This window comes from Aspergillus aculeatinus (genome assembly GCF_003184765.1).
Source record: "Aspergillus aculeatinus CBS 121060 unplaced genomic scaffold BO66scaffold_1, whole genome shotgun sequence".
NCBI lineage: Eukaryota > Fungi > Ascomycota > Eurotiomycetes > Eurotiales > Aspergillaceae > Aspergillus > Aspergillus aculeatinus.
This window is the reverse complement of record NW_020291470.1, coordinates 481,650-506,579: the sequence shown is the minus strand read 5'-3', so window position 1 is coordinate 506,579 and position 24,930 is coordinate 481,650. Positions and strand designations below refer to the sequence as shown.

General features: G+C 50.3%; 10 protein-coding genes across 10 annotated transcripts; 5 read left to right on the top strand and 5 right to left on the bottom strand.

Moving 5' to 3' along the window:
- Positions 1–164: 164 nt before the first annotated feature.
- BO66DRAFT_444924 (kynureninase) lies at positions 165–1,851 on the top strand (the record flags this gene model as incomplete). Its single annotated transcript, XM_025651618.1, has 4 exons — positions 165–309; positions 364–701; positions 762–1,239; positions 1,309–1,851. The coding sequence occupies 4 exons, from the start codon at positions 165–167 to the stop codon at positions 1,722–1,724; spliced, it is 1,377 nt and encodes a 458-aa protein (XP_025509100.1). The 3' UTR covers positions 1,725–1,851.
- BO66DRAFT_362950 (putative C6 transcription factor) lies at positions 1,628–4,563 on the bottom strand. The gene is made up of 6 exons (XM_025645094.1): positions 4,254–4,563; positions 4,017–4,191; positions 3,904–3,959; positions 3,433–3,848; positions 2,493–3,385; positions 1,628–2,432 (listed from the first exon to the last, which is right to left on the bottom strand). Exons 1-6 carry the CDS (start codon positions 4,319–4,321, stop codon positions 1,980–1,982), a joined length of 2,061 nt encoding a protein of 686 aa, XP_025509099.1. The 5' UTR covers positions 4,322–4,563; the 3' UTR covers positions 1,628–1,979.
- Positions 4,564–5,243: 680 nt separating this feature from the next.
- Positions 5,244–5,977, bottom strand: BO66DRAFT_338442 (cytochrome c oxidase subunit 7). Its single transcript, XM_025644359.1, has 5 exons — positions 5,899–5,977; positions 5,652–5,730; positions 5,523–5,583; positions 5,437–5,468; positions 5,244–5,360 (listed from the first exon to the last, which is right to left on the bottom strand). Exons 1-5 carry the CDS (start codon positions 5,925–5,927, stop codon positions 5,331–5,333), a joined length of 231 nt encoding a protein of 76 aa, XP_025509098.1. The 5' UTR covers positions 5,928–5,977; the 3' UTR covers positions 5,244–5,330.
- A 289-nt stretch (positions 5,978–6,266) lies between these two features.
- Positions 6,267–8,921, top strand: BO66DRAFT_362945 (uncharacterized protein). Its single transcript, XM_025645093.1, has one exon. It carries the CDS (start codon positions 6,318–6,320, stop codon positions 8,865–8,867), a length of 2,550 nt encoding a protein of 849 aa, XP_025509097.1. The 5' UTR covers positions 6,267–6,317; the 3' UTR covers positions 8,868–8,921.
- A 235-nt stretch (positions 8,922–9,156) lies between these two features.
- On the top strand, positions 9,157–11,143 carry BO66DRAFT_387219 (uncharacterized protein). Its single transcript, XM_025646246.1, has 3 exons — positions 9,157–9,779; positions 9,840–10,015; positions 10,092–11,143. Exons 1-3 carry the CDS (start codon positions 9,592–9,594, stop codon positions 10,856–10,858), a joined length of 1,131 nt encoding a protein of 376 aa, XP_025509096.1. The 5' UTR covers positions 9,157–9,591; the 3' UTR covers positions 10,859–11,143.
- BO66DRAFT_387218 (thiamine-binding protein) lies at positions 11,082–12,414 on the bottom strand. Its single transcript, XM_025646245.1, has 4 exons — positions 12,171–12,414; positions 11,737–11,842; positions 11,465–11,567; positions 11,082–11,300 (listed from the first exon to the last, which is right to left on the bottom strand). The coding sequence occupies exons 1-4, from the start codon at positions 12,231–12,233 to the stop codon at positions 11,234–11,236; spliced, it is 339 nt and encodes a 112-aa protein (XP_025509095.1). The 5' UTR covers positions 12,234–12,414; the 3' UTR covers positions 11,082–11,233.
- A 1,731-nt stretch (positions 12,415–14,145) lies between these two features.
- BO66DRAFT_4337 (inositol-pentakisphosphate 2-kinase) lies at positions 14,146–15,805 on the top strand. Its single transcript, XM_025650709.1, has 2 exons — positions 14,146–15,411; positions 15,472–15,805. Exons 1-2 carry the CDS (start codon positions 14,551–14,553, stop codon positions 15,673–15,675), a joined length of 1,065 nt encoding a protein of 354 aa, XP_025509094.1. The 5' UTR covers positions 14,146–14,550; the 3' UTR covers positions 15,676–15,805.
- A 1,889-nt stretch (positions 15,806–17,694) lies between these two features.
- Positions 17,695–18,609, bottom strand: BO66DRAFT_310846 (chitin deacetylase; the record flags this gene model as incomplete). Its single annotated transcript, XM_025643305.1, has 3 exons — positions 17,695–17,747; positions 17,827–18,191; positions 18,278–18,609. The coding sequence occupies 3 exons, from the start codon at positions 18,607–18,609 to the stop codon at positions 17,695–17,697; spliced, it is 750 nt and encodes a 249-aa protein (XP_025509093.1).
- A 686-nt stretch (positions 18,610–19,295) lies between these two features.
- Positions 19,296–20,508, top strand: BO66DRAFT_338424 (Nitroreductase). Its single transcript, XM_025644358.1, has 3 exons — positions 19,296–19,839; positions 19,960–20,074; positions 20,214–20,508. Exons 1-3 carry the CDS (start codon positions 19,390–19,392, stop codon positions 20,417–20,419), a joined length of 771 nt encoding a protein of 256 aa, XP_025509092.1. The 5' UTR covers positions 19,296–19,389; the 3' UTR covers positions 20,420–20,508.
- A 297-nt stretch (positions 20,509–20,805) lies between these two features.
- On the bottom strand, positions 20,806–23,409 carry BO66DRAFT_338421 (uncharacterized protein). Its single transcript, XM_025644357.1, has 3 exons — positions 21,852–23,409; positions 21,516–21,802; positions 20,806–21,443 (listed from the first exon to the last, which is right to left on the bottom strand). The coding sequence occupies exons 1-3, from the start codon at positions 23,136–23,138 to the stop codon at positions 21,005–21,007; spliced, it is 2,013 nt and encodes a 670-aa protein (XP_025509091.1). The 5' UTR covers positions 23,139–23,409; the 3' UTR covers positions 20,806–21,004.
- Positions 23,410–24,930: the final 1,521 nt, after the last annotated feature.

Sequence of the window (24,930 nt, the reverse complement as noted above, 5' to 3'; positions counted from 1 at the left end):
GGAAGCGGAACGGCATCCGTGCCGGGTCAAACCCAAGGAAGGCAGTCGTTGTTTTAGTGATTATCTTATAAATATGTGATAGTGAACCAAGGAATGTCACTGTCACTAGTATAAGTTCCTCAGGTCATTCTATCTCTTTGCTACCCAGACCTTCAATCACCACCATGTCCAAGCCTGTCTTCACGGAGGAGGCTGCATCGCCCGAGTACGCAGCCCAACTCGACTCACAAGACCCTCTTGCTGCGTTCAGAGACAAATTTATCATTCCATCCAAAGCGAACATCGCTTCTAAGAAGCTTGCTAAGCCCGGTAAATATCAAACCCCCAAATTTGAGTAGCCTTGATTCCTGACAGTTTGGGCAGGACTCTCCTCCGAGCCTTGCATTTATTTCTGCGGTAACTCTCTTGGTATTCAACCGAAAGCGACCGTCAACTTTGTCGAAGCACAGCTAGATACCTGGGCGTCAATTGGGGTTGGTGGCCATTTCACTGACCTCGAGGATTCCCCTCTGAAGCAATGGCAGTTGCTATCAGAGCAAGCTGCAGCTTCCATGAGCAAGATTGTTGGGGCCAAACCAGACGAAGTGGCAGCCATGGGAACCTTGACGACGAACCTCCACCTTCTCTTAGCCAGCTTCTACAAGCCCACTGTCACCAAGCATAAGATTATCCTGGACTGGAAGGCATTCCCCAGTGATCACGTATGCAAATGCCCTCGGTGAAAGTCCTTATGGTCTAAGTTGAGACTGACTGTCGCATAGTACGCTATCGAATCTCAGGTTGCCTGGCATAATCTGGACCCGAAACAGTCCATGGTACTGATCGGCCCGGAGGAAGGTGAATACGAGATCTCTACCGAGAGAATTTTGTCCCTCATCGACGAAAACGCCGATGAAGCGGCTCTTCTTCTCCTCCCTGGTATCCAGTACTATACCGGACAGTTCTTTGACATCAAGAAGATCACGCATTACGCGCACTCACGTAATCTCGTCGTCGGATGGGATCTAGCTCATGCTTATGGCAACCTGGAGTTGAAGCTGCATGAGTGGAATGTGGATTTTGCGGCGTGGTGCACATACAAATATGGAAATGCGGGCCCCGGCGCGATGGGCGGACTTTTCGTGCACGAAAAGCATGGCCAGGTTGACTACTCGGAAGGAGAAGATTGTCCCAAGTTTCGTCATCGTTTGACTGGTTGGTACGGCGGTGATCGGTCAGTGAGATTCAAGATGGACAACAGTAAGTCCCACCGCACCTTCCGGGTCCATGCATCTACAAGAGGATTGTGAACTAACGATCGGCTCATAGAATTCAAGCCTATCCCTGGCGCTGGGGGCTTCCAGATCTCAAACCCCTCGGCCATCGATCTCGCAGCGCTGTGTGCCGCGCTGTCCGTCTTCGATGGCACATCAATGGCAGAACTTCGTCAAAAGTCTGTTCGGTTGACTGCGTACCTTGAATATCTATTGCTCAAGGACTATGATGAGGAATCAAGACCATTCCGCATTATCACTCCGAAGAATCACGAGGCCAGAGGAGCGCAGCTCAGCTTGTTACTTAAGCCCGGCTTGCTGCAAAACGTTTCTCAAAAGCTGCAGGAAGCCGGTATCATCTGTGATAAACGGGAGCCGGACGTAGTGCGTGTGGCACCCGTTCCGCTGTACAACACTTTCAGTGAGGTATGGACATTTGTCCAGATCTTTAGAAAGGCACTGGAGGTTTGATCCAAGCTAGTGGTGTGAAGGGACAAAGCCAGGCAAGATGAATGTACAGTTACCACGATTAATGTATACAAAATTCATGAATCCAGTTTTTCGAAAGCGCCTTGCGGTTCCCACATCTTTTAGTCCCGGTGATTCGTGATGATCTGGAGAATCCAGTTTAGAACTCTCTTCATAGACAGGCAGCCGGAAACACTGAGCGTACGTTTCTCCTAGTATGCGGAGGGACATAGACAGACTTTGGCATGTAGCTAGGTTTCAGAGGTGACCGAAACCATCTCTGCCATCACCCCTCGGCAAAAAGTCTTGAGCTTGAGAGAAGAAATTCGCGGCCAAGATCGAGAATTCGTCATTCATTGGGTCGGGCGACCGAGATGAACCCATAGACCCCATTGGATCTTGTCCGCCTACGAGGAGCGAAGTAGGCAGATTGAACTGTGAGCTTGGTGATGACGCTGACGTGTGGTGAGAATTTAGGCGAAATGGTTCAGGTAAGGGAGATGTCTGAGATACTTCAGCCGCGCTTGTAGGAGGCTCAGAGTACAAAGAGTCCCCGAACATGCGACGAGCTGAGTCGGTGTCACTGTTGGAGGAGTATTCGAGAATCTCCCAGAAGCGGGACAGGTCTATGAGAAGATATTTACTCTGTGAGCCCGAGGCCGGCTGATAGGATGCAGACACAGCATCCTCCAACTTCTGTAGCCTGTCCGCCTAACCACACACCCTCTGTCAGCTCATGTACAGAGATAGCGGATGGGCGCGTCAGCTTACCAATCGTGCCATATGAGGCCATTTTTGCCCCAACTTCTGCACAAACCTGACACACCTGTAGAAACGGTCCCGCTTGTCATCACGAATAACAGCATTCTCGGTAAAACTAAGCTGCAATTCGATTGTAGCTACCACAGCAGCGCTATATCCCAGGAACGGGTCCGAGATCGTAAAACACCGCTCTTCGAAAAAGTTGATAAAATGTATGATCCATGTTGTGTGAGATGAAATGAGATCCGAGCTATGCTGGAGAAATATCTCAGGAATGGTACTTCGAAAGTTCCTAAGACTGAGCGAAAGGAGAAGCGGGTGATTGACCAGGCATAGTATTGTGTGATATAAGAATTGGTTCAACAACCACGGACCCCAGTAGTCTCTTCTTGCCTGAAGCTCTTCCAGTGTCCTTTCATTTAGGCTAGCTGGCTTGAACCTGTGAATGTAGGGCATCTGAGTCTCAAGGTCCATTTGAGCAGCCAGGATCTCCGAGTAGTCTGATTCGGACGACCAAGGAGGCAATTTCCCGGGCTTCCCATGACGCCGGACATACTTGGCAGTTTTTGCGAATACACCACTGAGCATTATCATGTACGCGAGGATACCCTGGTCATGCATTCCTAAAGACCGAGTCTCGTCGGCCGCATCAATTAGAGAATTCGGCGGTGGAGGCCTACTTGGACTCTCGGGGAAAGGAGGGAAGCTTCCCTCCGGAGAATCCAAGTTCTCAACGTCAACACCATGAATACGTTTCAGCAGATAGATGCTCCAGAAGCAGCGCCTACGTTCTTCACGTGTTAAGGAGAAGTGTGACGAAGGCGATTCCGAGCCCAGATTGGCACACTGTGCCAGGTTCATTGCCAGACTACAATGAATACTTGAGCGATGTGTGTTTCCGTCTGTTTCAGTTAATTAAAAGAAGGTCAAGCATATATGTACCACCTACTGGTAAAGTCAACAAGGCTTAGTAGGCACAAGCTTTGGAGTGTGGAAAGTTCAACTGGCCCTTCCGAAACCCTTTTCATGACCAGACCTCTAGCCACTTCCGTATAGCCATTAATGAGAGACGAGAGTGCATCAGGACTTGACGCTTCGTCATCTGAAAACCGTACACTCAAGGCTAAGATAGCATAGATTATCTCTGGATCACGAGTTGGCAAGGTTCTCAGAAAGCTGTCCCTGTGAAACAAAGGGAGAGGCTGAGATTCGCAGTATTGCAAGTACAACTCTGCTATTGACACTACCTTCTCCCATCTGGGTAGAGGAGTGAGTGCATTTGGTGCCGAAAATTTCAAAGAAGGGGCCAGGGAAACTAGGCCGGCAGTTGCTGTGTTCTGTCGAGCGCGACTCTGCGCGTTTCGCCTAGCGAGAAATTATCAGTCACTGATGCAATAACAGTGAGAACGTGACGTCTTACTCCAGGGTGTCAAGGAACTCGCTCATCTTAACTTCCCAGCTTCCCAGACGATCTTCCTATACGTGGCAAAGTTAGACACAAGCAAAGTTCAGGGCGACCTTTGGCCGAAATACCAATATCTGTGAGATTCTGGCCTCTGAGGTGGAAACGCCAGAGATTGATTCTCCTGAATAATTAAGTCCATTGGCCAATGGCCTTCGGTGCTCTCCAGCATAGGTGCATGTTTGATTCAACCGCGCACATAGAGAGCAAGCTGGCTGCTCCCCAGGACATTTTGCCTTTTTCCGCCTGGAAATAATCAATCATTAATGTGTCATATAGCGCGATGCCGGGCAATCAGTCCGGCTTACCTGCATGGCTCACAAGCTTGCCGCACTCGCTTAGCGGGCCGCTCAGGAGTAGCGGACTCCAAATCCATATCAGCGTAGTATCTATGTCGGGTATTATCCACGAGTCTCGATTTTGAGATGTGTTCTGTGCTAACAACAGCTCCCCGGAGTGCGTAGCAGCCTAACGCAGGAAGATTAGTTCCCTACGGCAGCCTCCTGATGGTTGTGGATATCAGGAAAAAGGCACATTTTACATCGGTCGGGTAATTGTATTGACCGTAATTGCAATGGCAATAACTCAAACTTGATAAGTTCGGAAGTCACAAGGTCGTGGTCAAGGAACAATATCAACAACAGTGAGGTATACCAGTAAGTGCTTGCTTGCATGTGGATGGGATAGTTAACTAACTGAACCGCGCTGGGATGACTAATCAACGGCCTACGAACCCACTCGATAAGGCTATATCAATAACTAGATATATTAACGATGACTGAACACGATGATGTAGATAATAGTTGAAAAGTTATAGCACACATAAAAGATTCGGCTGAAGGCTGGGGTGTGCATTGACGTTGATGATACCGTGAGAGGTAGGTTGTTATGCTAATTCTAACCAATCACGAGGCGTTCATTTGACGTATTCTCCATGCTAATTGTCATATGGCATGATGAGAGAGATCCTTCATTTAGGACACGGCACTCAAGTCTCACAGTCAGAAAGTTGGCCGATCTCAGGTGGTGTAAGGTGCTGGTATTAAAATCTGCTTGTTGCCGCAAGCAGTAGTCCTATACTAATAACATGATGCACGTTCTCATCGTTGGGTGATAAAGAACCTAGGTGCCCCGCGTGTCCTGTACTTGTATCGAAACTTTGGAAGTCGCCCGGAACAATTGTACTGTGGATTTTCAAGCCGAAACAGGAAAGTCGAGGAAAGATTTCACACATTGACGCCCTAGCTTAATTTATGTACAACGTCGATTATCCCAGTCTTCCTCTCAAATAGACCGTTACAAAAACCCAGACGTACCGCCAATTGGTGTCAAGGAATGTCAATCGCAAGACGCTGCGGGATCATACTTGGCAAAGTATTAGGCGTTTACTCCTTACCGAACCAGGTCTTGTGGCCCTATTGCCAAGGTTAGCAATTGGCTTTTCAAGCAAAGAACGCAGTCAAGTGTAGATTAGATGTGGGCAGCACTTACGAAGACCATGCGGCCCATGGCATAGGTGGTAGCTGAAGAGACGTTAGTATGGACAACTCGATAGCGCGAGAATGAGTATTGCTCACCAATGCCGAGACCATAGACGGAGATGAGGTAAGGGTACATGATGTAGTTGCTGCGCTCGGTCTGTGGGTAAACGGAGAATGATGGTTAGACCTTCCATGCTACCATATAATCATTCCAACCCAACTAACCTTATACCACTGACGCTTGCCGTCGTGCTTCTGGAAGAGACGCTGGTAATAGGGGACACGGTTCTCACGGAACACAAATCTATGGAGAGATTCAACATATGTCAGTTATGTGGAAGTCAATTGGGAGATAAGCAGTGGTCAGAGCCCGGTCAACGGTGCGCTGCCCGAGCTGACGAACGAGTTATGAATCGGGAGCGCAGAGACCGTGCAAGGGGATGAAAAACAAGAAAGAGTAGTAGAGGCTTACCCAGCCATGCGAGGAGCGGTGCGGAACATTTTGGCGGTTATGCGAATGCGACAAGAACGAGGTTTTCTAGAGAATGAAGACGAGAATGGCAGCTAGAAGATTGGCAGTAACAATGATCAGTCGATGTCGTGAAGTGTGGACCCGAGCATGTCCTGGTCACGTGGTTACCCTCACACTTCCGCCTTTAGGATGCAAGGCTTAATAATTTCACGTGATGACGCAGTACCAGAGCTAACTAGGTTTGGCTCAACAGATTGGTCTCCCCCAGAAAAGTAGTTTCCGCGGAATCCAAGTGCGCAGCAGCTGAGCTCAATCACCATCGATTCACATGTGCAAGAGATTTTCCGTGCTTTCAGGGAGCGAATGAGGAGGATGGTCAGATCTATCGTTCTCCTCTCTTCCTTTTCGTCTCAAGACTCATGCGCCCGGCTCTTCTTCGATTACTGAAGAGACCGTCAGCTCTTTCGGTTCTCGACTCCCTGATCTCAGCACCGGCCGGGGTTGAACAATTGGAGCTTAGACGCGATCAGAGATGTCTGCGATGTCTATTCAGGAGTACCCGACAAGAAAATTACATATCCTCCGTCAACCGAGAACAGACAGCATGCAGCGAATCTCCCTCTCCCTCAACAAGACGAAAATTGAGCTTCCAGGTCCACAAGATCAAAGCACCGAAGGCGCAAGCAGAGGATAGTGTTGCAAATGGTGAAAGCTCTCTCGACAAGCAATGGTACCCATCGCGATTCCGAATACAAACAGAGAAGCTAGAATTCGAATCGGATATTGGACATGTACGCGACATCGGAACTCGTCTGGTGGATAGCCCACTCCACCGAAATGATTCCAGTCTCTGGGCTGAGCTACTACGATACCGTCAACGGCACTATGGAGAGCAAGGAACAATGGTCATTTGGGAGGCTCTAACTGATCGCGTGGACGATGTGCGACTCCCAGTGGACGGGGACTTGGCCGACTTTCTCTGGCAGAGCTTTGTCGACCTCGGTTTCAAGCGAGAGATTGTGATGGTTGAGGTGGCTGAATATGCGGGAGAGCTCTGGAGTAAGACTGGGAACCGGTGGCCCAAGCTCTACGAGAGAATTGTCGGCGGCTTCATCGAACGCGGCCTGATCGATCGGGCTGAGGAATGGCATCGAAAACTTCAAGATCCACACCTAGCAAGTCCGAATGACATTCTACATGTCCTAAGACCGGCCGTCTCTGCTCGCCACTCGAACAGTACTGTTGTGGGTAAAAACAAGGCTAAAAACCAGGGCCAAGGCTTCCTACCAAGCCTAGTGGCATTTCGCACCATCTGCCGGTCGATACAAGGCCACCAGATCTACGTTCCCACCATGTCTGCGCTCCTTCAAAATGATCTTCCTGCTCAAGAGCTGGTACTCATGCATCTATTCTTAGTGGGTAAGGGCGATCATCCCCGTTCCTACCAAGACATAGAGCCATTGATCCACGCTGCGGAAAAGCGTGGCCTACAATCATTCCGGCAGAAGCTCCGAGCTTATGTCGACCGTCAATTCCCTAGTGAGGTTGAAGACATTCAATTTAAAGACTCTGAAATTGAGAATTCTGAGCATAGACCGCAGGCGAGCCCTAGCGAAAGACAGTCCTTGCATGACGAAAAGCCCATCAAGGACGACCTGGGCGCGCGCTTATTCGCTACGGACGCTTTGAAGTTTGAACTCATTCTCTCTGGCTTCAAGATGTTTGGTGCTACTTCTATTGGACCACAATCATTACGGGAAATGGCCGTGAGAGCGCATGGCAGCCGCGATCTACTGGAAAGGCTTCGACTTCTGCAGGAAGCAGGTATTTCCATCGGGGACTCGATCTTTTCTCGCCTTGTCCGCAAGCTAGCCACAGAAAATCGTGGTATCGTTCTGACAGATCTACTTCGAAGTGATCAACATCCCGACATGCTGGAGGATATGCGTGTTCAAGAATCTCTCTTGTTGTCTCACTACCTCAGTCACGACTGGCGTCGCTACAACCTGACCCTAGCCATCCTCAGCGAAATAGCCGACGAAGGACCAAACATGTTCAACATCCATTTTCGAAAACATCTGAGAGCGGGCGAGTGGGAGTTGGCATCGAAAATAGTCGATGAACTAGCTTTGCGCGGAGAGCCCCTCACGAAGACAAGCATTGACTTACTGATCAGTCATGTTTTGACCCCACGACGGCCTGGGTCTGGACCGATCCGAGTTCCTGACCGGCCACCGCAAATTGAAGTGGTGTTCGTCTTCCGTGTTCTACAACGCACCATTCCATTGGGGTCAACTGTATCTGCCAGACTCTGGATTGAGTTGATCAAACGACTGGGCCAGACAGACTCCTGGGTTGAGCTTCGGAAGTGTTGTCTTTGGCTAGCCCGTCATTATTCTTTCACTGGGCCGCAGAAGGATACACCTCTGGACATCATATCAGGATCAAGCGCGGCACCACATAGTCGGACCTATCCAGCTTCGGGGCACAATGCTGACATGCTCCGCACAATATTCAGCCGCCACGTCCAGGAAGCCCTCGTGCATTGGGGGTTCCGCAAGCGAGTCTCTCCGAGTATCCATCGCTACCACGCGGTCGATGATTTGATTCCATGGATACGGGGCCTCGCTCTCCTGCGTGAGCTGGAGCGTAGCGGTGTTGAGCTTCAGGTAAGCAGCATCAGCCGCGCGTGTCGGCAACGGCTTGCTGTTGTCTTTGGACGAAACCGGCGGTCTAGCCGCCCCATGAACCGCATGTTGCGACGAGAAAATCCTTATACTCTTGAGAAGGTACTCGGCGATATCAGCCGAGTCTGGGGAGAGCCATCCTTGTTTGCAGGCCGAGAGCACATCGATGTGTTTCGACTAATTAATCCACCGAGTTCCAAGATGTCGCACCGCAGGACACGTAAAACCCTCTGGAGGGAGCAAAAACTGCGGGGACCGGCTTTCATTCAGAGTCGGTCATAATGTATCAACAGACAGTGACAGTGTATATAGACCCCAATAGACCGAATATATCACATATCTACTTGTAGCTTCTAAGGCCAGACAAAGCCTGAAACTTGGATGCCTTAAGGGGGGTGGGTGGCACGTGAAGCGACCGGGGCAACGTAAGATCCCAAACAAACCCAACAAACAAAGACATGGGATGGCGCGTCCGACCGGGCTGAGCCACTGTTGTGCTAAGAATAGGCGGCCACACTTCCCGTTCATTCTCCATCTTTTCATGGCTACCCATGACATCCCAACTGCTGTATGGCCTGCCTAGACCTTCTGGCCCACTGTCAATAAGCAGATCAACGCAAGATTCTAAACTCTCTCAGTGACCGTGCTCTCGTTGATTTACATGAGTACCACATCCCATCCCCCTGTCGTAGCTTGCTCATTATCCCTCTTTTTATTTTTTCTAACCTGTCAGTCAATAAATAAATACGAACCTCTTCTATTGTTCCGCAAGTGGGGTCATTGTTTCTTCTTGCTGCATCATTCCTATACATATCTACTCTCATCTTTAGCATTGGATCGTGACCCTTCTCTGACCGTTGACGTCTAATTTTGCCATCCCTACGCTCCTCCATCAATTCTATAGTTATCGTCCTAATTCCCTAGGTCATTTTGCGGCGGTTTGCCTACATATTTGTCTCTTTACACCTAAACTCCATATCGCCCGAGAGTCGCCTGCACAACCACAATGCGAGGACTGGGAATTCTGGCCCTTGCCCCTTTGGCAGCTGCAAAAGCTCTGCATTCGCGACAGACAGCATGCAACAACTCGCCGTCCCTGTGCTCCAAATCCTACGGTGAGATCACTCATCTAGGCGCACATGATAGTCCGTTTCTCCGGGACGCATCGACCGATTACTCAACCTTTGGAGATCAGTGAGTAGTCGCAGAACCACATACGCGACTCAAGCTTGGAGCTGACTGACAGTCGCGCAGATATTACAACACGACACTACAACTTGAGGCGGGCGTACGTCTCGTAACGGCGCAAGTGCACAAGTCAGATTCAGAGTGGCACTTATGTCATACCAACTGTGACTATCTAGATGCAGGCAAGTTAAGCACATGGCTATCGGAGATCAAAACATGGCTAGACTCCAACCCAAACGATGGTAAGTCGCGCATCCTCCGTTGGAAATCCTTGACCCAGTGACAAGGCAGGAGAGTTAATATTTCATGGCTGCATAGTGGTCACAGTCCTGCTGGTCAACTCGGACGACGCAACAGCATCGGATCTTCACTCGGAGTATGAGACAGCGGGCATTGGGAATTACACCTACACGCCTACCTCACAGACCTCCGCGCCCAGCTCGTGGCCCACTCTACAGGAGCTGATTAACGACGGTACTCGGTTGATATCATTTGTGGCATCGCTAAGCGCCTCGAGCAACACGGTAGCTCCATACCTGATGGACGAGTTCACCTACCTCTGGGAGAACCCCTATGATGTGACCTCGGCGTCGAATTTCTCTTGTACACCCGATCGTCCAACGACCGTGAAGAATGACTTGTCTGCTGCACTTTCTTCCAACCGGCTTCCCTTTATGAATCACTTTCTTTACCAGACTACCATCCTTGACATTGAGTACCCGAATGTAAGCTATGTGGGCACGACTAATGCCCCCTCCGGCGGCACGGGCAATCTCGGCGATACTGCGAAGAAGTGTAAGAGTGCTTACAATGGCCGCCAACCGACTTTCATCCTGGTGGACTTCTTCAACAAGGGACCCGCCATATCGACGGTGGACAGTCTGAACAATGTCACCGACGCTACCGGACGCGCCAATCTCACGTCGACTACTCAAACGAGCTCCGCCTCCACGTACTCGAATGTGTTCAAGGGACTGGTGGAGACGGTTCAGAAAGCAATGGACGGAGCGAATCCCAGCATGGGGGAATGGATCTGGGCCGGCGGGGACTGGGGCAGCTTGTTGGGTGGTGGGATTGCTCTCTAAAGTCTGTCGCACGCGTTTCCCTCCCCCCTGCCTTCTTATTGGGTTCTCTTTTTCATTCCCTTTCCTTGCGAATTAGCAGCATTGCAGTTCTCTCATTGGCATGCATAAATGCAAGCTCGGCGCTCCTTCAATCTTTGTGATATCTGGATGATTCTCATGACGCTCCTTCGCTTTATGATGGTTCACATTTCACCGCACATAGAGACGGCGTTTTTTGTTTGATGGATCTTAACGACTTGTCAATCATTGTACTTATATATATGAATTTACCTTCCTTGTCCGTCCATCCGTATCTTCCATGCCCCGACAGGTGCAGGCAATCTGTCGGTCGTAAGCCAGATTGAACTCGACCACAAAAGCCCTTACAACCGATGCTCACTGCTGCCCAAGCAAGGAGCGGACCTTGTTCACCTTATCCTCGAAGGACTGCTCCTTATCGGTTCTGCGGCAGGGAGACATGATACATTAGCCAACGCCATCCAATAAGACATCACCTTTCTAGGAGCGATTCCCAGTTCGAAAATGCGACATCATAGGGGGAAGTCGAAGACCGAAGTAACTATAACCAGACGAGAAATAGGAGTGGGAAGAAAGAGTGTGTTCTACCTTGATCCAACCCGAATGTCCGTCTGAATCCTCACAATACCCTGCTGATGCAGGATCGTATGCGCCTGCCCAATGACCTGATGAACTTTGTCCCACGGTCCCTCTGTTTAAGTCGATGCCGCAACCCCCCGGCCCGCAAAAGGAGCACAGGGAGTTGGGGGTCCTCAGTTAGCCAAGAACGGAGGGGATGATTACGTGCACGAGTCGGAAAGAGAAGAAAGCATTGGGCAAAAGAAAAATGAGATTAGGAGGGACACAGCTGCGCAACTCACCGAGGGTTGTTCCGGCGGAGTGCATGACGAACTTGAGGCCCGACTTCTCGACTAGGCGTTGGACATCGGCGATTTGGGCGGACACTGATGGGGACGAGGTGCCGATCTGCGCGGATGGGTTAGTCTCACTGAGGGGAGTTCGTTCTGCAGCTTAGTGTTCAGGCTCAGGGGGTCCACTCCGTATGGTGTTGGCAAGATAGCGTGGAATAGAATGGGTGAGTGGGTGGACGGATGGATGGGGATATGATGGATGGATGGATGGATATGCATGAAGCAGTCGGAGTCGTCCCGTCAAACTGAGGCATGTCATGAATGCATGGAGATAAGCACTGCTTGCTGGTGATACCTTGTCGATGATGACGGAAGACGGCCTGCTAATGTGGGACACAGGTACAGCAAATCGATGCGACAAAGGTAGTCTGTAGTGTACGTACAGGAATCAAACAGAAGTCCGCCGTGCAATGCGGGGGAGTTGGGATGGACGCGATGTTGTCCATTTTCAGATTAGCCTGATTGTTGAAGGTTCACGGAAGATGTACAATTATCTGTTGCAAGCCAAACGAATATCTCAAAAGCCTAAGCTTGGTTTCCCAGTAGACGTGGACGATGGTGAGACCTCTGGTGTTGGATGAAAGTAGTAGTAGTTGTTGTTTCTCTCGCGCTGCTCTTCCCTCAGCGCGGGGCCGAACAGCGGAGGGGCAATTGGGGAAGATCATCTCCCACGTTTTCGACTTCCCCCGTTCCGTTCATCGACATTAACATATGAACATTGACCTTGACAAGGACTACTCCCTCACTACATCCCTGACTGACTCCATCAGATATTCTCTCTTCTAGACCCGATGAGCAATTCTTAGTCCACCCGGTTCTAGCATTGTACATACATAAGACGCGCATCGCCAACCATGCACCACCGGTCTGTGGGTTGCCGCGAACAACTCATCAAAATCTCGTTTCCCACTCCGTAGGGGAGTCAATAATCATACGGTGCATCAGTTAACTGTATCTGTCCAAATTGAACACTTCTGGTCGGAATTTACGGACTCGACTGGATAGACTAGCAATCCTTTATTTGTGCGCTTTGACGAGTGTCTCTCTTACTTCGCCCGTCATCTTGTCATTCTCTCTGCACTGTTCGCTCGTCATCAGAATTGAGGACCACTAGGTCTCACTACGGTGCGTATCGTTGCATATGCAATGAACTATCCTGGGGCCGATACCAATGCCGAACGGGGCGACCATCCGGGAAAGAAAAAAAAGGAAGACAATCAAAAGCAAAAGTGACAAGCAGAGACCCCAATGGGGCTGCATGGAGAGTAAGGAACCGAAGCAAACAATTAGTCGAATTACTGATTGGCGAGAGCCTTTGGAGGCTTGTTGACAAGGGAAGACGTCTCGAAAATGTCTCCAGGGTGAGTTGCACTTCACTTCCAGGGTCAATATATGATGCCTCCAAAATCGGTCCGTTGAGCTTTCAAATGAACCACGGTTCACCTCGCGTCTCTAAATCCTCGCCAACTCCTCATTTCGGTCGCCTCGTACCCCCACTGCACTATTGAGAATATATCGTGGACTATAACTAGCACTTTTCCTTCAATCTCCTTCCCTTCTCCTCTTTCTTTGAATTACTTCGACTCTGGTGGGTTTGCCTACTACTCTACTCGGGTGTGACGCAGCCTCGTTGGCCGACCGGTTCAATCGACCATTCATTCCTCCATTGGCTCAGCCCGATAGATCGACGTTAGCCGTCCCTGGAGTATATTGCTCGCAGGAGTTAGCAGAGAACTAGGCAGGTTTCGTGACATTGTCGACCAATCTATTGAATACGAATCACCTCCTGCTATCCATTTTTGACCGCCTATCGCCAGCTATTGTGCAGCAACCAAGGCAGCACGGGTTTCCTACCGACGTCCGTGTGCCCGACGCCCTGCGCTCAGCTGGGTTTACCGGTGCTGTGATAGTCCAATATCTTCTCTCCTCGAAACTAGCTGCTTCTATCACCATTTCCAAATATTGGTGGCCGGTTCGCGCCTAGTGTCAGCAGATCTGCACTCCCTGAATTCAACTTCAGGGCTGATCAAGGAATTGCAAGCTTAGTGTTTCCGCCTAAGAACAGGAAGTCCGACCGCCACGGTGGCTGATGCGATTCAAATCCCTGCACAAGGCTCAGGTCCTAGATCTACAAAGTACTAAGTAGTTGCCCTTGCACTAAACGAAATTGGGCTGGGGGCTTTTCCATCAATATTTGGAGTGGCTCATTCCTTCACGGACGAATCAACGAGCAGAGGCTTACTTCCAAGGCAAGATCACCTGAGCCTGATTTGAAGCGATCAGATCTCATTTTCAACAGCTTATTCTCCATCGCCTGCACATCAATTGGCTGGGTTTAACGAGGCTCAGTACTGACACAAGGACGTGAGAGCCTGGGGACAAGCGATTATTGCACTAGTTCATAGATCAGCTACTCCTGTCTGCCCACGTTATTTGACTTGCTGCCGGATCGAACAGTCGTACAGCAGGGTTTGGGAAGGTCTCTTGCCCTTTTTGAGAGATCGGAATTCTCATACATCGCAGCCTGCTCTTCTTAAACCTTAACTGCTACATATCTTCGCATGCGCCCTACGGACTTTTTCTTCCTCGAAGGAACTACTTCGACCACGTGACTCTATACATCGTTGCTGAACATCCCCCCTTGGTCTTTCGCTACCATCTTAAAGTGCGTTGTAGGAAGTCCGAGGAACTTTTTACTTGTATGGATATGAGTTCCTGCTTGATTCATCATCCTTGACCACAGATTCCGTGAGCCCTCAACAAATGCCAAAGCCCAATATGCTGGAGCTCCCGGTAGGGGCCGAGCTCGTCTATCTTGCGGAAGGGGGCGCCAATATCATCTATCGCATCCTCTTTTCTACCCAAACTCATAAGGGGCGAAATCCTAAAGATATTCCGATAACCGTGTCTTCCAACCTGCCATCAGGCGTAACGGATTGTTATAGTATACCCGCCAGCTTCAAAGGAAAGCTGCTTCGTCTTCGGAAAGACACAAGCTCAGGAATCCCCTATGAAGAGATTGCACGAAACTTCGACCAATGCATTCGGCCTCTTTTCAAACCGGAAGAGCTCGTCGATCAGGAACTTGTCTGTCTTCCCAGAGGACTGGTTCAACTATGCAATGAGCAGCTTCTAGCGGCGGAGCAAACCGGGCAGCGTCCCAGAAGACGACAAGGCGTATATCTCTCTACGACAGAGACATTCGGGCTTCTGATAACTGACATGACCACATTCGCTAGTCCTGGGACCACGTTATCCGAGCTGAAGCCTAAGTGGCTCGCCCAATCTCCGTCAGCCCCAGCTAACTCTCGACGGTGCCGGACATGCGCACTCCGCGAAATGAAGAATCACAAGGCGCGCAAAACCGGCAAGTCCGAGGAAGCATCATTCTGTCCGTTGGACTTGGTGAGCGACAGATTCGAGAATGTTCTCCGAGCGGCCCGGTTCGTCAAGGGATGCAAAGATCAGGCCCGGCTGGCAAAGGTACTCTATCGGAATAGTACCCTGCAGGAACTCCTAGCACACCAGAAGAGCATGTGCGACGTGGGGCTCCATGGTCCTCCTGTCACCTCGGTCGAAAAATCGCTCGGGATGACTCTCCGCGACTGTACAATGTTTATCAGGGTGTGTTTTTCTGCTTTTCCTGGCTGGACTGCCACACCCACTAAGCTAATCTCGATGCAGATACCGAAAGATGAGACCAGTCGGATCGAAGTACGCCTCGGAGACCTAGATCTCAAGACTGGGGCGGGAGGCAAGGCGAAGTATTGGCTTGACTTGGAACATCGCCTGAATGATGAGGGCTGGTACATGGGAGCGAGGAGCAGTGTATCTGAGAATGAGTGTGCACTACAAGGCCCACGCAATCACTCTCAACCGTCGATATGAGCTGGACAGCAATTACTTGACCAAGCTTCATCCACTACGAGTCCAGGTCTATGTCGGCACCGGGCTGGGGCCTGTAGAACCCATCTTACGGAGCGATACAGCATCACATTCATTACCTTCAACTTCACAACGACGAAACGGCCTTTTACCCCCATCATGGCTCCTTTAAATTAGTAAAGTATTGTTCTCTTTATCAGCCTCTACATAACTTGTCTCTCGGTTTCCAAGGGAAGTAATGCGCTGCATCCAGGCCCGATGTTATGTTTGATGCTGAGCATGTAATGGGCGTTCTCTGCGTGTACACTAATCAATCAGACATCACTCAGATTGTTTTTCAGTCTGATTATCCAAAGAAATACATCATACTCTGGTCGACATGACCATTATCTGTCGCACATATCGAATAGATGTAGCTATGACTCTCAGCTCACTGGATAGTTTGCATCCATGACCATGAGATAAAGTAGCCATCATGTTACCAGGAAAAGGATGTCATGATGTCATCCTATACCCAGGAATATTGGATCTCGACAACAATGGCTACAAGCTTTTTTGATTACAACAACAAACCACAAGACCAATGAACCGATAAGCAAGAACTTATGGTTTAGAGCTTCAATCCCCACGCAACACAATCATTTTGCATCACTTTTTTTTCTGTCTTCGCAAGATACCTCATCAGCGGAGCTGCCATTACCAATCATCTTAGCGAGAGTTCAATTCTTACATCTTCGCGATCCTCTCATCCTCCGATCCCTCCCCAACCATAACCGTAAACGACCATGCCAGATCTCACCCCTGACGTCACGATCTCAACTTCATCTACCGAGTCCATTGATAGCAACACAACCACTATGGCCACTCAGCGGTTCTAATAGCCGCGTACTCGTCACTCTCAGTCCCTCGTCCTCGGAAGTATTCTCCAGCCTTCGTGCCTTCATTATCTCTCCGCGTTTCTGCACACTACTCCTCACCTCACAGTACAATTCTTCCCAGCATTTAGCGATACCTATATACATTATACAAGTACACCTACAGTGATACATCCATACATCCATACATCCATACACACATACACACATCCATACACACAACCATACATCCATACATCCATACATAAACATACACATAAACCCTTATCCCATCAACAATCCCCCTTCAACAAATTCCACAAGATGGCCGGCGTCGCGACGAAGATCAAGCAATCCTTCCAGCAGGCAATGAAGCCTTTCCGCTCCAGCCAATGGCGGGGCTTGATGGCAGCCAAGGAAGACGATCTCGACGCGCAGTACAATTTCCCTCCCGGACGGAGGGCCGGTCAGGGGGCGTCCAGGTGACTTCGGATCGAGGCCCAGCCCAACTCAGTTGCGTGAATACCCCCCCCCCCAAAACCTGGCATGCAGTATGCTTGGCATGGAGGCAGCTGCTAACAGACCTTGCTATTGCAGTACACCGAGAAAGTCATATATTATACTTGTTCGAGTTTTCGTCATCAAAAGTTCTGAGTCGGTTCCCGTGACACCTATTGTTGTACTGTACATTCAAAAGTTTAGACCTAGATGGGTAGAATTTAATGATATAAAGTTACAGGTAGCTATTCCAGTCCTTCCCCGTAGGGGGACATGATTCCACCGTACATGGACCCCTCTAGTATGTCCTGGTCTACTAGTGAGGTGTGAATGCGCGCGTGAAATGTCGTTTCTTTGGGGTACTCATGTAAAAGAGTCAAGAGCCAACTGAAATCTATATCAAAAATTAGCTCTACAAATAATAAAGGGGTGACGAAAGAAAGTTCATCCCGAGACAGTCCGATATCCTGTTTCCTTAAAGGCGCAGCCTGACCGGCTCTAATCCTCTAAGGCTTCCTCTCAGTTCCCGACATTGTCACTGTGATGTACCTTATTATGGAACCAAATACCGAACACAGCATGAAGACTAAAACATGCATTACAGAACGGAACTAAGTAAAGAAATGCAGCCAAGTGGGCGTCCACAGACTGCCTTGATCTGCTCGTGGCATTAACGATACCAATTATACTCCGGGTCTCCCAAGCATTCTCCCACCGGGACAGCTAGAACCAGCACCCGTGACATTAGCATTTGCTGCAGCAAAGCAAAGCAAAGCACTAACTAGACTTATATATTACTTACGAATGAGCCCCCTGGCTACAATCTCATCCAGCATCGCCCGTGTCAACGTTGCCACGGTCTGCTCATGGGTGTCGTGGGCCAAAACCACCGAACCTCCAGCATTCAGACCCTCCAGGAATCTCGTGAAGCTCCTCGGGATCAAGTCCGGATGGTCGTGCGCATAGTCCTTGGTATCCACGCTTGTGCTGATCACATGGTATCCCAGTTCGCCCATCGCGGCGAGGACTTCTCCATTGATGGCGAGATAGGGCGGTCTCATGTACGTCGGAACCACGCCGAGAGTGTCGTATAATGCTGCTTCCAGCCGGCGCATTTGTTCGATAACCTCGCTGTATGGTAAAGCGGACAGACGAGCGTGATCGTACCTGAGTTTACATCTCGTGTTCAGTCTTTGCTTTCTCGGTATTTCTTGGTGATGCGCAAAGGGAAGGAGACAAGCTTTCTTGCTTACGTGTGAGAACCAATCTGGTGTCCTTCGTTCAGGGTGCGGACCAGGATGTCGTGGTGATTGGAGAGCTGGTAGCCATTGACGAAGAAGGTGGAGCGCGCACCGTACTCGCTGAGGAGGTCGAGGAGTTGCGGAGTGTACATGCCTGGTCCGTCATCGAAGGTGAGAGCCACGGTGCCGGGAACCGCACAATGAGTGATGACTGCTCCGTAGAGTACATCTCGTGCTGCCTCATTCGAGGCCAGGCACACGGGGCTGATGTCAAAGAGAATTGTAGTTAGAATGAAGAAGAAGAGGAGAAAGGGCGACTTCGTAGTCCTAAAAATGAGCGACATAATTGAGATCAGTAAGAATGCGATGGAGTTATCCAGATGGCTTCACTAAACTCACTAGACAGAGGGAGAGCACTAAGTTGGCTTCCTTTGAGCAGATTATCATTCACTGTGGTTGTCGTGAGCTGCCAAAAGGTTGGGAAGGAGCCATACAAAGCTCCCTGGCCAAAAAGCGAGTTGTCCGAAATAGGAAAGGCAGGCTTGAATCATAGATCCATGATCATGGATACTAATGGATAACCTGCGGAAGTTACTCCAACAGACATACTTTACGAAGTATATAAGGGTAGAGGATTGTCGAATAATCATAAAGACCTCACGGCGTTGAGTATGAATGAGTACAAAGGTATAGGAGTTGCAGACAATGATGTCATCCTGCATCCGAAAACAATGGACTTCAACAACGATGGCCCACGAGCTTAATCGAGAAAATGCAATCGCAGACTTACTTGTACAGATTATCAGACATGATAAAACCCCTCCCCCGACACGAGCTCCATATTGTCATCCTGAATCAGCCTTACCTAATCGGCCCAGAACCCCAGGGGCCATGCCATTCATTGGTAATTTCGTACTCCGTACCTGAACCAATGACGCTATTAATAAGCCTATCTCCGCAATTCCGCGCGAATACGAGATCCCGTCGGAGCTCGACTCCGCAATCCGCATACTGTAAATCCGGCACAACTATAAGAACGGCACCACATTCCCAAACAAGAGGAGAGCGCAAACTGACCCTAGCATTCCAGTCCATCAATCGAAGACCTGTGCATATACCACACAATGGCTACGCCCCGACTCCTCCTCCGCCGCTGCACCCCCGCAGTGCGCTTCACCATCCCCCGCACCGCTTCCACCAACTCCTTGTTGACTCCAGCAACCACAATCCGACTGTCCTCGTCCTCTTCCTCTGCCCCAGCTAAGACTCCCAGCGCACAATCCCTCATCTCTCTTGCCCAGAACCGCCGCACGGTCTACCAACTGGGCCGCAACCACTCCGTCCCCGACGCCCAGATCGAGGAGCTCGTGCAGCAAGCCATCCTGCACGTCCCGAGTGCCTTCAACACGCAATCCACCCGCGTGGTCGTCGTCCTGCACAAGGAGCACGAGCGGCTGTGGGACCTCGTGATCGGCGTCTTCCAGAACCTGGTCAAGACGGGCGCAGTGCCCGAGCAGGTGTGGAAGAATCAAACCTTGCCCAAGCTGGAGGGATTCAAAGCTGCGGTTGGGACGGTGAGTCCAAGTTCCTGTTCCCACCTTCCCGCTCCCATCCCTCGCCCTCTCTATCTGCTCTTGGTTTGGATGTGAGCTGAAGTGAGAGAGGGTCCCTGACTTTTTTTTTTCTGTTGATAGGTCCTCTTCTACGAAGATCCGGCGCACATCAAGCCATTTTCCGAGAAGTTTGCGCTCTACAAAGATCAGTTTGAACCATGGGCCCAACATTCGAATGCTATGCATCAGTATTTCTGTAGGCTTCTTTTTCCTGTGCTCTCCTTTTCCTGCTTTGACACCCCCTCTTCTTATTCCCTGTGCGCTGCTGTTGCGGCAGTAAAGGGTAGCTCGTGGGTCGATGGGCCGGCCGGCTGACTTTCGGTGCCTTCGTCTAGTGTGGACTGGTCTAGAGGCTCTGGGGTTCGGCGCCAACCTGCAGCACTATAATCCCCTGATCGATGCCCCGGTGGCGGAGGCGTGGAATGTGCCTAAGGAGTGGAAGCTGAGTGCACAGTTGGTGTTTGGCAGCCCCGAGGGAGCGCCGGGGCCGAAAGAGCAGAAGCCTGTCGACGAGAGGGTTAAGGTCTATGGAAAATTGTAAATGGTCGGGGATATCATGGTGGCTTACAACCGGAAAGGGGGGCATACTGTACGGTAGGACTTGGTTCCCGTGATAGAGTAGATAGATGTAGAGTATAGGATAGATAGATATATGGGTTCAGATCTTCAAATCTACAAAGCTTAGGTATAATTCGAGGGTTAGCTATTACCAATGGTCTTATAAGAACAACATGACTTGTGCGCTCTACGGGTATTCGCCGGTCAAGAGTCCCAACAGAGTATATGGCAAAGAACCTCAACTTGAGCAGCAGATTAGGAGCGTGCTCTAATCAACGCATTGTTACTTCTCTACGCGCGACCAAAACAGCTAGATCCAGTTACTCAATCCTGCAAGCCAAGCCTTGACCTGTTTAGATCTCACGTCTCATACTTATAATTCCATCCAAACCGCATGATTGGTTCAGCGATGCCAAGTGGTATATTCTAACCCAAAGAACTGATGCCGCTGATGCCGCTCGTAACGCCCCTGCCATCTATATGTTATCATGCAGAAGGAAACAAAACCGTAAAAATAAAACCTCCGGCGCCCTCGCAAAGCGGAACAATGAAGAAGCAAAACCAGAAATCAGAAAAAGTCCTGCTCATCCAGCCACTGCGAGTCAATCGCGTAGGCGACCAGATCCGCAGCACAGCACATGTCTTCATGTCCGTGTTCGAGGTCGAGCAGCTCCAGCACGGCGGTCAGTCTCTTCTCGAGCGTCTGTTTCAGGTCCGAGACACTATCAGCGTGAACAGGGGTCACCGTCGGCGGCGTTTGTGGTTTTAAGGTGTTATTCTTGGATGCGGCGGTCGGTTTGAGGCCCTTGTTGGGTGAGCATGGGGCCAGGGGTTGACGGGGTGCTGAGAGCGAGGGGATCTCGGGTTTTCTGTTCTTGAGGAGGGACTGGAGGAGAAAGAGGAGCCAGACGAGGTTGGTTCGAGGGGCGTACTCGGCCCAGATACCCGTGATGTCGGGGCATTTTTCGGTCTTGAGGGGTTCGCCGTGATAGAGCTGGGCGCGCATGCTGAAGGTCAAGATAGTCAACTAATCTTGCACTTGTGATGCCGGCGTGCGAGGTTGTTCCGGTGCAACTCACTATCGGTATGTGTTTCTGAGCATGATCTCATCTTCATCCCGTCCGATCGCATCGAAGATTTGTTTCTTGTCGAGATCTGACGAGGCGATCTCATGTTCCTCGGCCGCCTCGCTGAGGTGCAATTGTGCGCGAGATAAAGAATAGTCGATGATGGTCGTCTCGAGGGAGCTAAGTCCGAAGCCACTTTTGTACGACTGATCCATGATCTCCTTGTTTGTGGGTGGATCCATGCACCCCCCTGGCCGAGTACTTCGAATACAGACGTTGCCTAGATGTAGGTCGCGGTGCTATTGGATGTCAGACTTGATTGTGGCTGGCAGAAGATCAAAGGCTTACCTCGAACAATGCGTATTCCTCCGCCCGAGCAAGCGCCATTGCCACTCCCCAGAAGATATCGTAAATCTGGAAGATAGAAGTCCACGCGAACTTCTCCAGTTCGCAGCCAGCATCATCCATTTCCACAATCGCCCACAACTGCGAGTCGGGATAGGCCCTTTTACTGGATGGGTTCGGATTCCAGCAGTCGTCCTTGGTATTCTTGTAGTGGTCCCAGGCTCTCTGGAACGAATCAGGGAACCGGCCCTGAACCACGTGGATTTCTCTGAAGCGAGCGAATCCGGGGATCGGATCCAGATACTTGAGCATCTTGACTTCGGACACGATCTCATCAATGCTGGTGAACTTCTTCGAGCCTGGCCCACTCTGAGCCCGCAGGGGCACAACCTTGAAGACCCCGTCGCCATAAGCCTTCAGGCGGGCGAGCTTGGATCTGGACATCTCCTTCTTGCACACCTCCTCCCGTAATCGAAGCTTGTAGACCTCTCCATATGACCCTTCAGCAATCTTGACCACCTCTAACAGGTTCCCCGCCCGGCCAGCCCACGAGGCAAACTTCTGGACACTCTGCGCCGCAGCCGCGGACAGCGCTTCATTCAAGATCGGGCGAACATATTCATTGGCCTTCTCATCCGTAACACAGCCAGTTGACACCCGAGCTACTGGCTTGTCCTTGTTCCTTCGTGATGCCCTCGGCTCAGATTCTGCGGGAACTTCGCACGTCTTGTTCCGTCGTAGGGCTCGCTCTGCCGGGATCTTAGGACTGACTCGGACTTCCACCATCATGTCGTACCGTGGCTTCGCTTTTTGTCGGGTATTTTTCTCCGGTGTGCCGGTGCCCTTCGATTGGACTTGCGCGGTTTCCGGCTCATCTTGTGGTTTCGAAGTTCGGCCGGACCGATCCCCAGCAGATGTAGGCTTCACCTCATTTTCTTCAACTGACTGCACGACGTCAGATCTGTCCTCTGAGGTCTTCTTCCTCGTCTTTTCAGCTTTCCCCTTCCTTGTCAGATCCATAAGCGTGCTCTTCTCCTCGATCGCCACCTCCGCTAGTTTCACCCGCACACCCTCTACCGGATCCTCGCCGCTCTCTTTCTCGTGCTTCTTAGGTTCCAACCACTCCGGAGCCTTGGCGGGGCTTCGCTGATCGAGCACAGCCCTCGGGGCGTCTGCCCTCCTCTTTCCGTACACTTTTCTCTGAGCGACGGTGCGGGTTCTGGTTGCCACTCGGGGCATCCATTGCTGTTGGTCACCGGTCGCAGCGACCGGGGAGGAAGGCGGAAACATGGCGGCTTCGTTGTGCTTGACTAGTAGGAGGAGACTTTCGATGATGGTCGGTGGGCTAGCTGCCCGCTAATGTGAGGGACGCTGGGAGGTTATCGATTGCGTTGATGCGAAAGAGACAGCTGCAGCGGCACTGGCATACCGCGGAGGTAGCTTATTGTTCTCTTCCCGTTTTAGGCTTAGTGCCAGTCGTTGCTGAGGAGAAGGAAAGACAGCAGATTATATAAGCGGACCTGGCATTCATAGTCTCATACTCACTGGAAAAGGTACAAAAGGAGGTACGTAGGAAATGAATATAAGGGGTTACGAGCAGAGAAAGGAGAGCGGTCATTTCGAAAGTGTAGATAGAGAAAAGGGTTGCAATTCGTGCTTGTCGATGATGAAATCTTTTAGTACAATACATATATTATTGCGTCTATAGTTCTGTCTGTGTGCAAACATATACAAGAACTATTTGCTGCATGAAACAACAAAACTGTCTATGGGCTTGATTTCAAGAGCAACTGCGGAGTACACCATGTTTATTGTCTAGCAAGAAAAAGGGCAGGCTGAATTGCAGGTCAGACTGCGAATGTTGCGACTGCGAATGTTGCCTACCTCAGCATGTAAGCCAGCGGGCAGGAATTAGAACCCGTCGGGCAACTTCCATACAAACCTTGAACTGGATCTGAAGCACCATAGTCTGAAGGTTCCTTTTCGGGCAATGTAAGGTGGCGGGGCATGTTCAGTACTGTGTTTTGAGACAGTAACTAGTTAAGGATATCAATGAATCTACACCCGTACTCTGTAAATAGCATTGACACGGGCTAGCCGGGAGTTTCACAGGGACGGGTGGACCGGGAATGAGGAAAAATTCCCACTCTGTTTCCCAGCACGGGCCTTTCATTTGGAATGTGAAGATCCAGTCAGGAGAAGCGGGAATAAGGATGGTTTAATGCAAAGGATGCACGGATGGAAGGAGGAACAGGTCAGCAGATCATCCAGTAATTAGAAGAAGAGTCATCAGGATTCATTTGTTCATAAATCCCCATTGAACATAACAATTGAGTCTTCGGAGCAGAACGGAAGAAAGAAACTAAAAGCCGACATGGAGTGACGTTATCCCTTCCCCTTTTGGCTGCTGAGCTTTTTTTTTCTCTTGCTTCTTCATAGACACAAGACACCACACAGCGCTGCGGTCGCAAACACTGCTGCTGGGTCGCATCAGGTCAAAACCTTCCAGGGATGTAATATCAATATCATTCTTATGTTTGAAATGATTTTGAGACCCCTTTAGGTAGAAGGGGAAGCTACAACAAGAGCTACAAAGGTCCGTCGCGTCGATCACGCGAGCGCCGCAGGATTACCGGATTGAGCCAGCAAACCCTCGGGAAATGTTCGCCGCTCGTCTTTTTTTCCTTTCAATCCGCCCATCCATTTTTATTCAGTCTCCTCCCCATTCACGGTCGGCTTATCGGCGCATCGACCTATTTCCTCCTCCTCCTCCACTACCACCACCAATACTTCCTCCCCCTTCTCCATCACTCTGCTCCTTCCCCTCCTTACCCCGACCTCTTGTCGCTCTCCTCCTTGTAATGGGCCAATAAATAGGCTCTTCTAAGCTTCTTCACCCTGTCTGAGTTCCGTCCCTCAGTATTCCTTCCCCATGTCGGCACGTTCGATTGAATAAAAAAAAAAGTGACTCCATCCTTTCGATGAGCGACTATGGCGTTCAACTTCAACTGGTCGCCGCTTATGGCGGACGCGAGTTTCTATACTCGTGCCCAAGATCTGTTGACTGCCGCATTGAACAAAT

Coding starts and splice junctions, on each gene's coding strand:
- BO66DRAFT_362950 (XM_025645094.1), bottom strand. CDS start 4,321: ATGGATTTGGAGTCCGCTACTCCTGAGCGGCCCGCTAAGCGAGTGCGG. Junction 3,960..4,016: donor CCAGAATCTCACAGATATTG/GTATTTCGGCCA, acceptor TGCCACGTATAG/GAAGATCGTCTGGGAAGCTG. Junction 3,386..3,432: donor AAGCCTTGTTGACTTTACCA/GTAGGTGGTACA, acceptor TAACTGAAACAG/ACGGAAACACACATCGCTCA.
- BO66DRAFT_338442 (XM_025644359.1), bottom strand. CDS start 5,927: ATGTTCCGCACCGCTCCTCGCATGGCTGG. Junction 5,731..5,898: donor ACCGCTCCTCGCATGGCTGG/GTAAGCCTCTAC, acceptor ATCTCTCCATAG/ATTTGTGTTCCGTGAGAACC. Junction 5,584..5,651: donor GCAAGCGTCAGTGGTATAAG/GTTAGTTGGGTT, acceptor GTTTACCCACAG/ACCGAGCGCAGCAACTACAT.
- BO66DRAFT_362945 (XM_025645093.1), top strand. CDS start 6,318: ATGCGCCCGGCTCTTCTTCGATTACTGAAGAGACCGTCAGCTCTTTCG.
- BO66DRAFT_387219 (XM_025646246.1), top strand. CDS start 9,592: ATGCGAGGACTGGGAATTCTGGCCCTTGCCCCTTTGGCAGCTGCAAAA. Junction 9,780..9,839: donor TACTCAACCTTTGGAGATCA/GTGAGTAGTCGC, acceptor ACAGTCGCGCAG/ATATTACAACACGACACTAC. Junction 10,016..10,091: donor AGACTCCAACCCAAACGATG/GTAAGTCGCGCA, acceptor ATGGCTGCATAG/TGGTCACAGTCCTGCTGGTC.
- BO66DRAFT_387218 (XM_025646245.1), bottom strand. CDS start 12,233: ATGGACAACATCGCGTCCATCCCAACTCCCCCGCATTGCACGGCGGAC. Junction 11,568..11,736: donor CTCCGCCGGAACAACCCTCG/GTGAGTTGCGCA, acceptor CGACTTAAACAG/AGGGACCGTGGGACAAAGTT. Junction 11,301..11,464: donor GACATTCGGGTTGGATCAAG/GTAGAACACACT, acceptor TCCCTGCCGCAG/AACCGATAAGGAGCAGTCCT.
- BO66DRAFT_4337 (XM_025650709.1), top strand. CDS start 14,551: ATGCCAAAGCCCAATATGCTGGAGCTCCCGGTAGGGGCCGAGCTCGTC. Junction 15,412..15,471: donor ACTGTACAATGTTTATCAGG/GTGTGTTTTTCT, acceptor ATCTCGATGCAG/ATACCGAAAGATGAGACCAG.
- BO66DRAFT_338424 (XM_025644358.1), top strand. CDS start 19,390: ATGGCTACGCCCCGACTCCTCCTCCGCCGCTGCACCCCCGCAGTGCGC. Junction 19,840..19,959: donor TCAAAGCTGCGGTTGGGACG/GTGAGTCCAAGT, acceptor TTCTGTTGATAG/GTCCTCTTCTACGAAGATCC. Junction 20,075..20,213: donor TGCTATGCATCAGTATTTCT/GTAGGCTTCTTT, acceptor GCCTTCGTCTAG/TGTGGACTGGTCTAGAGGCT.
- BO66DRAFT_338421 (XM_025644357.1), bottom strand. CDS start 23,138: ATGTTTCCGCCTTCCTCCCCGGTCGCTGCGACCGGTGACCAACAGCAA. Junction 21,803..21,851: donor AGGAATACGCATTGTTCGAG/GTAAGCCTTTGA, acceptor GACATCCAATAG/CACCGCGACCTACATCTAGG. Junction 21,444..21,515: donor CTCAGAAACACATACCGATA/GTGAGTTGCACC, acceptor CTTGACCTTCAG/CATGCGCGCCCAGCTCTATC.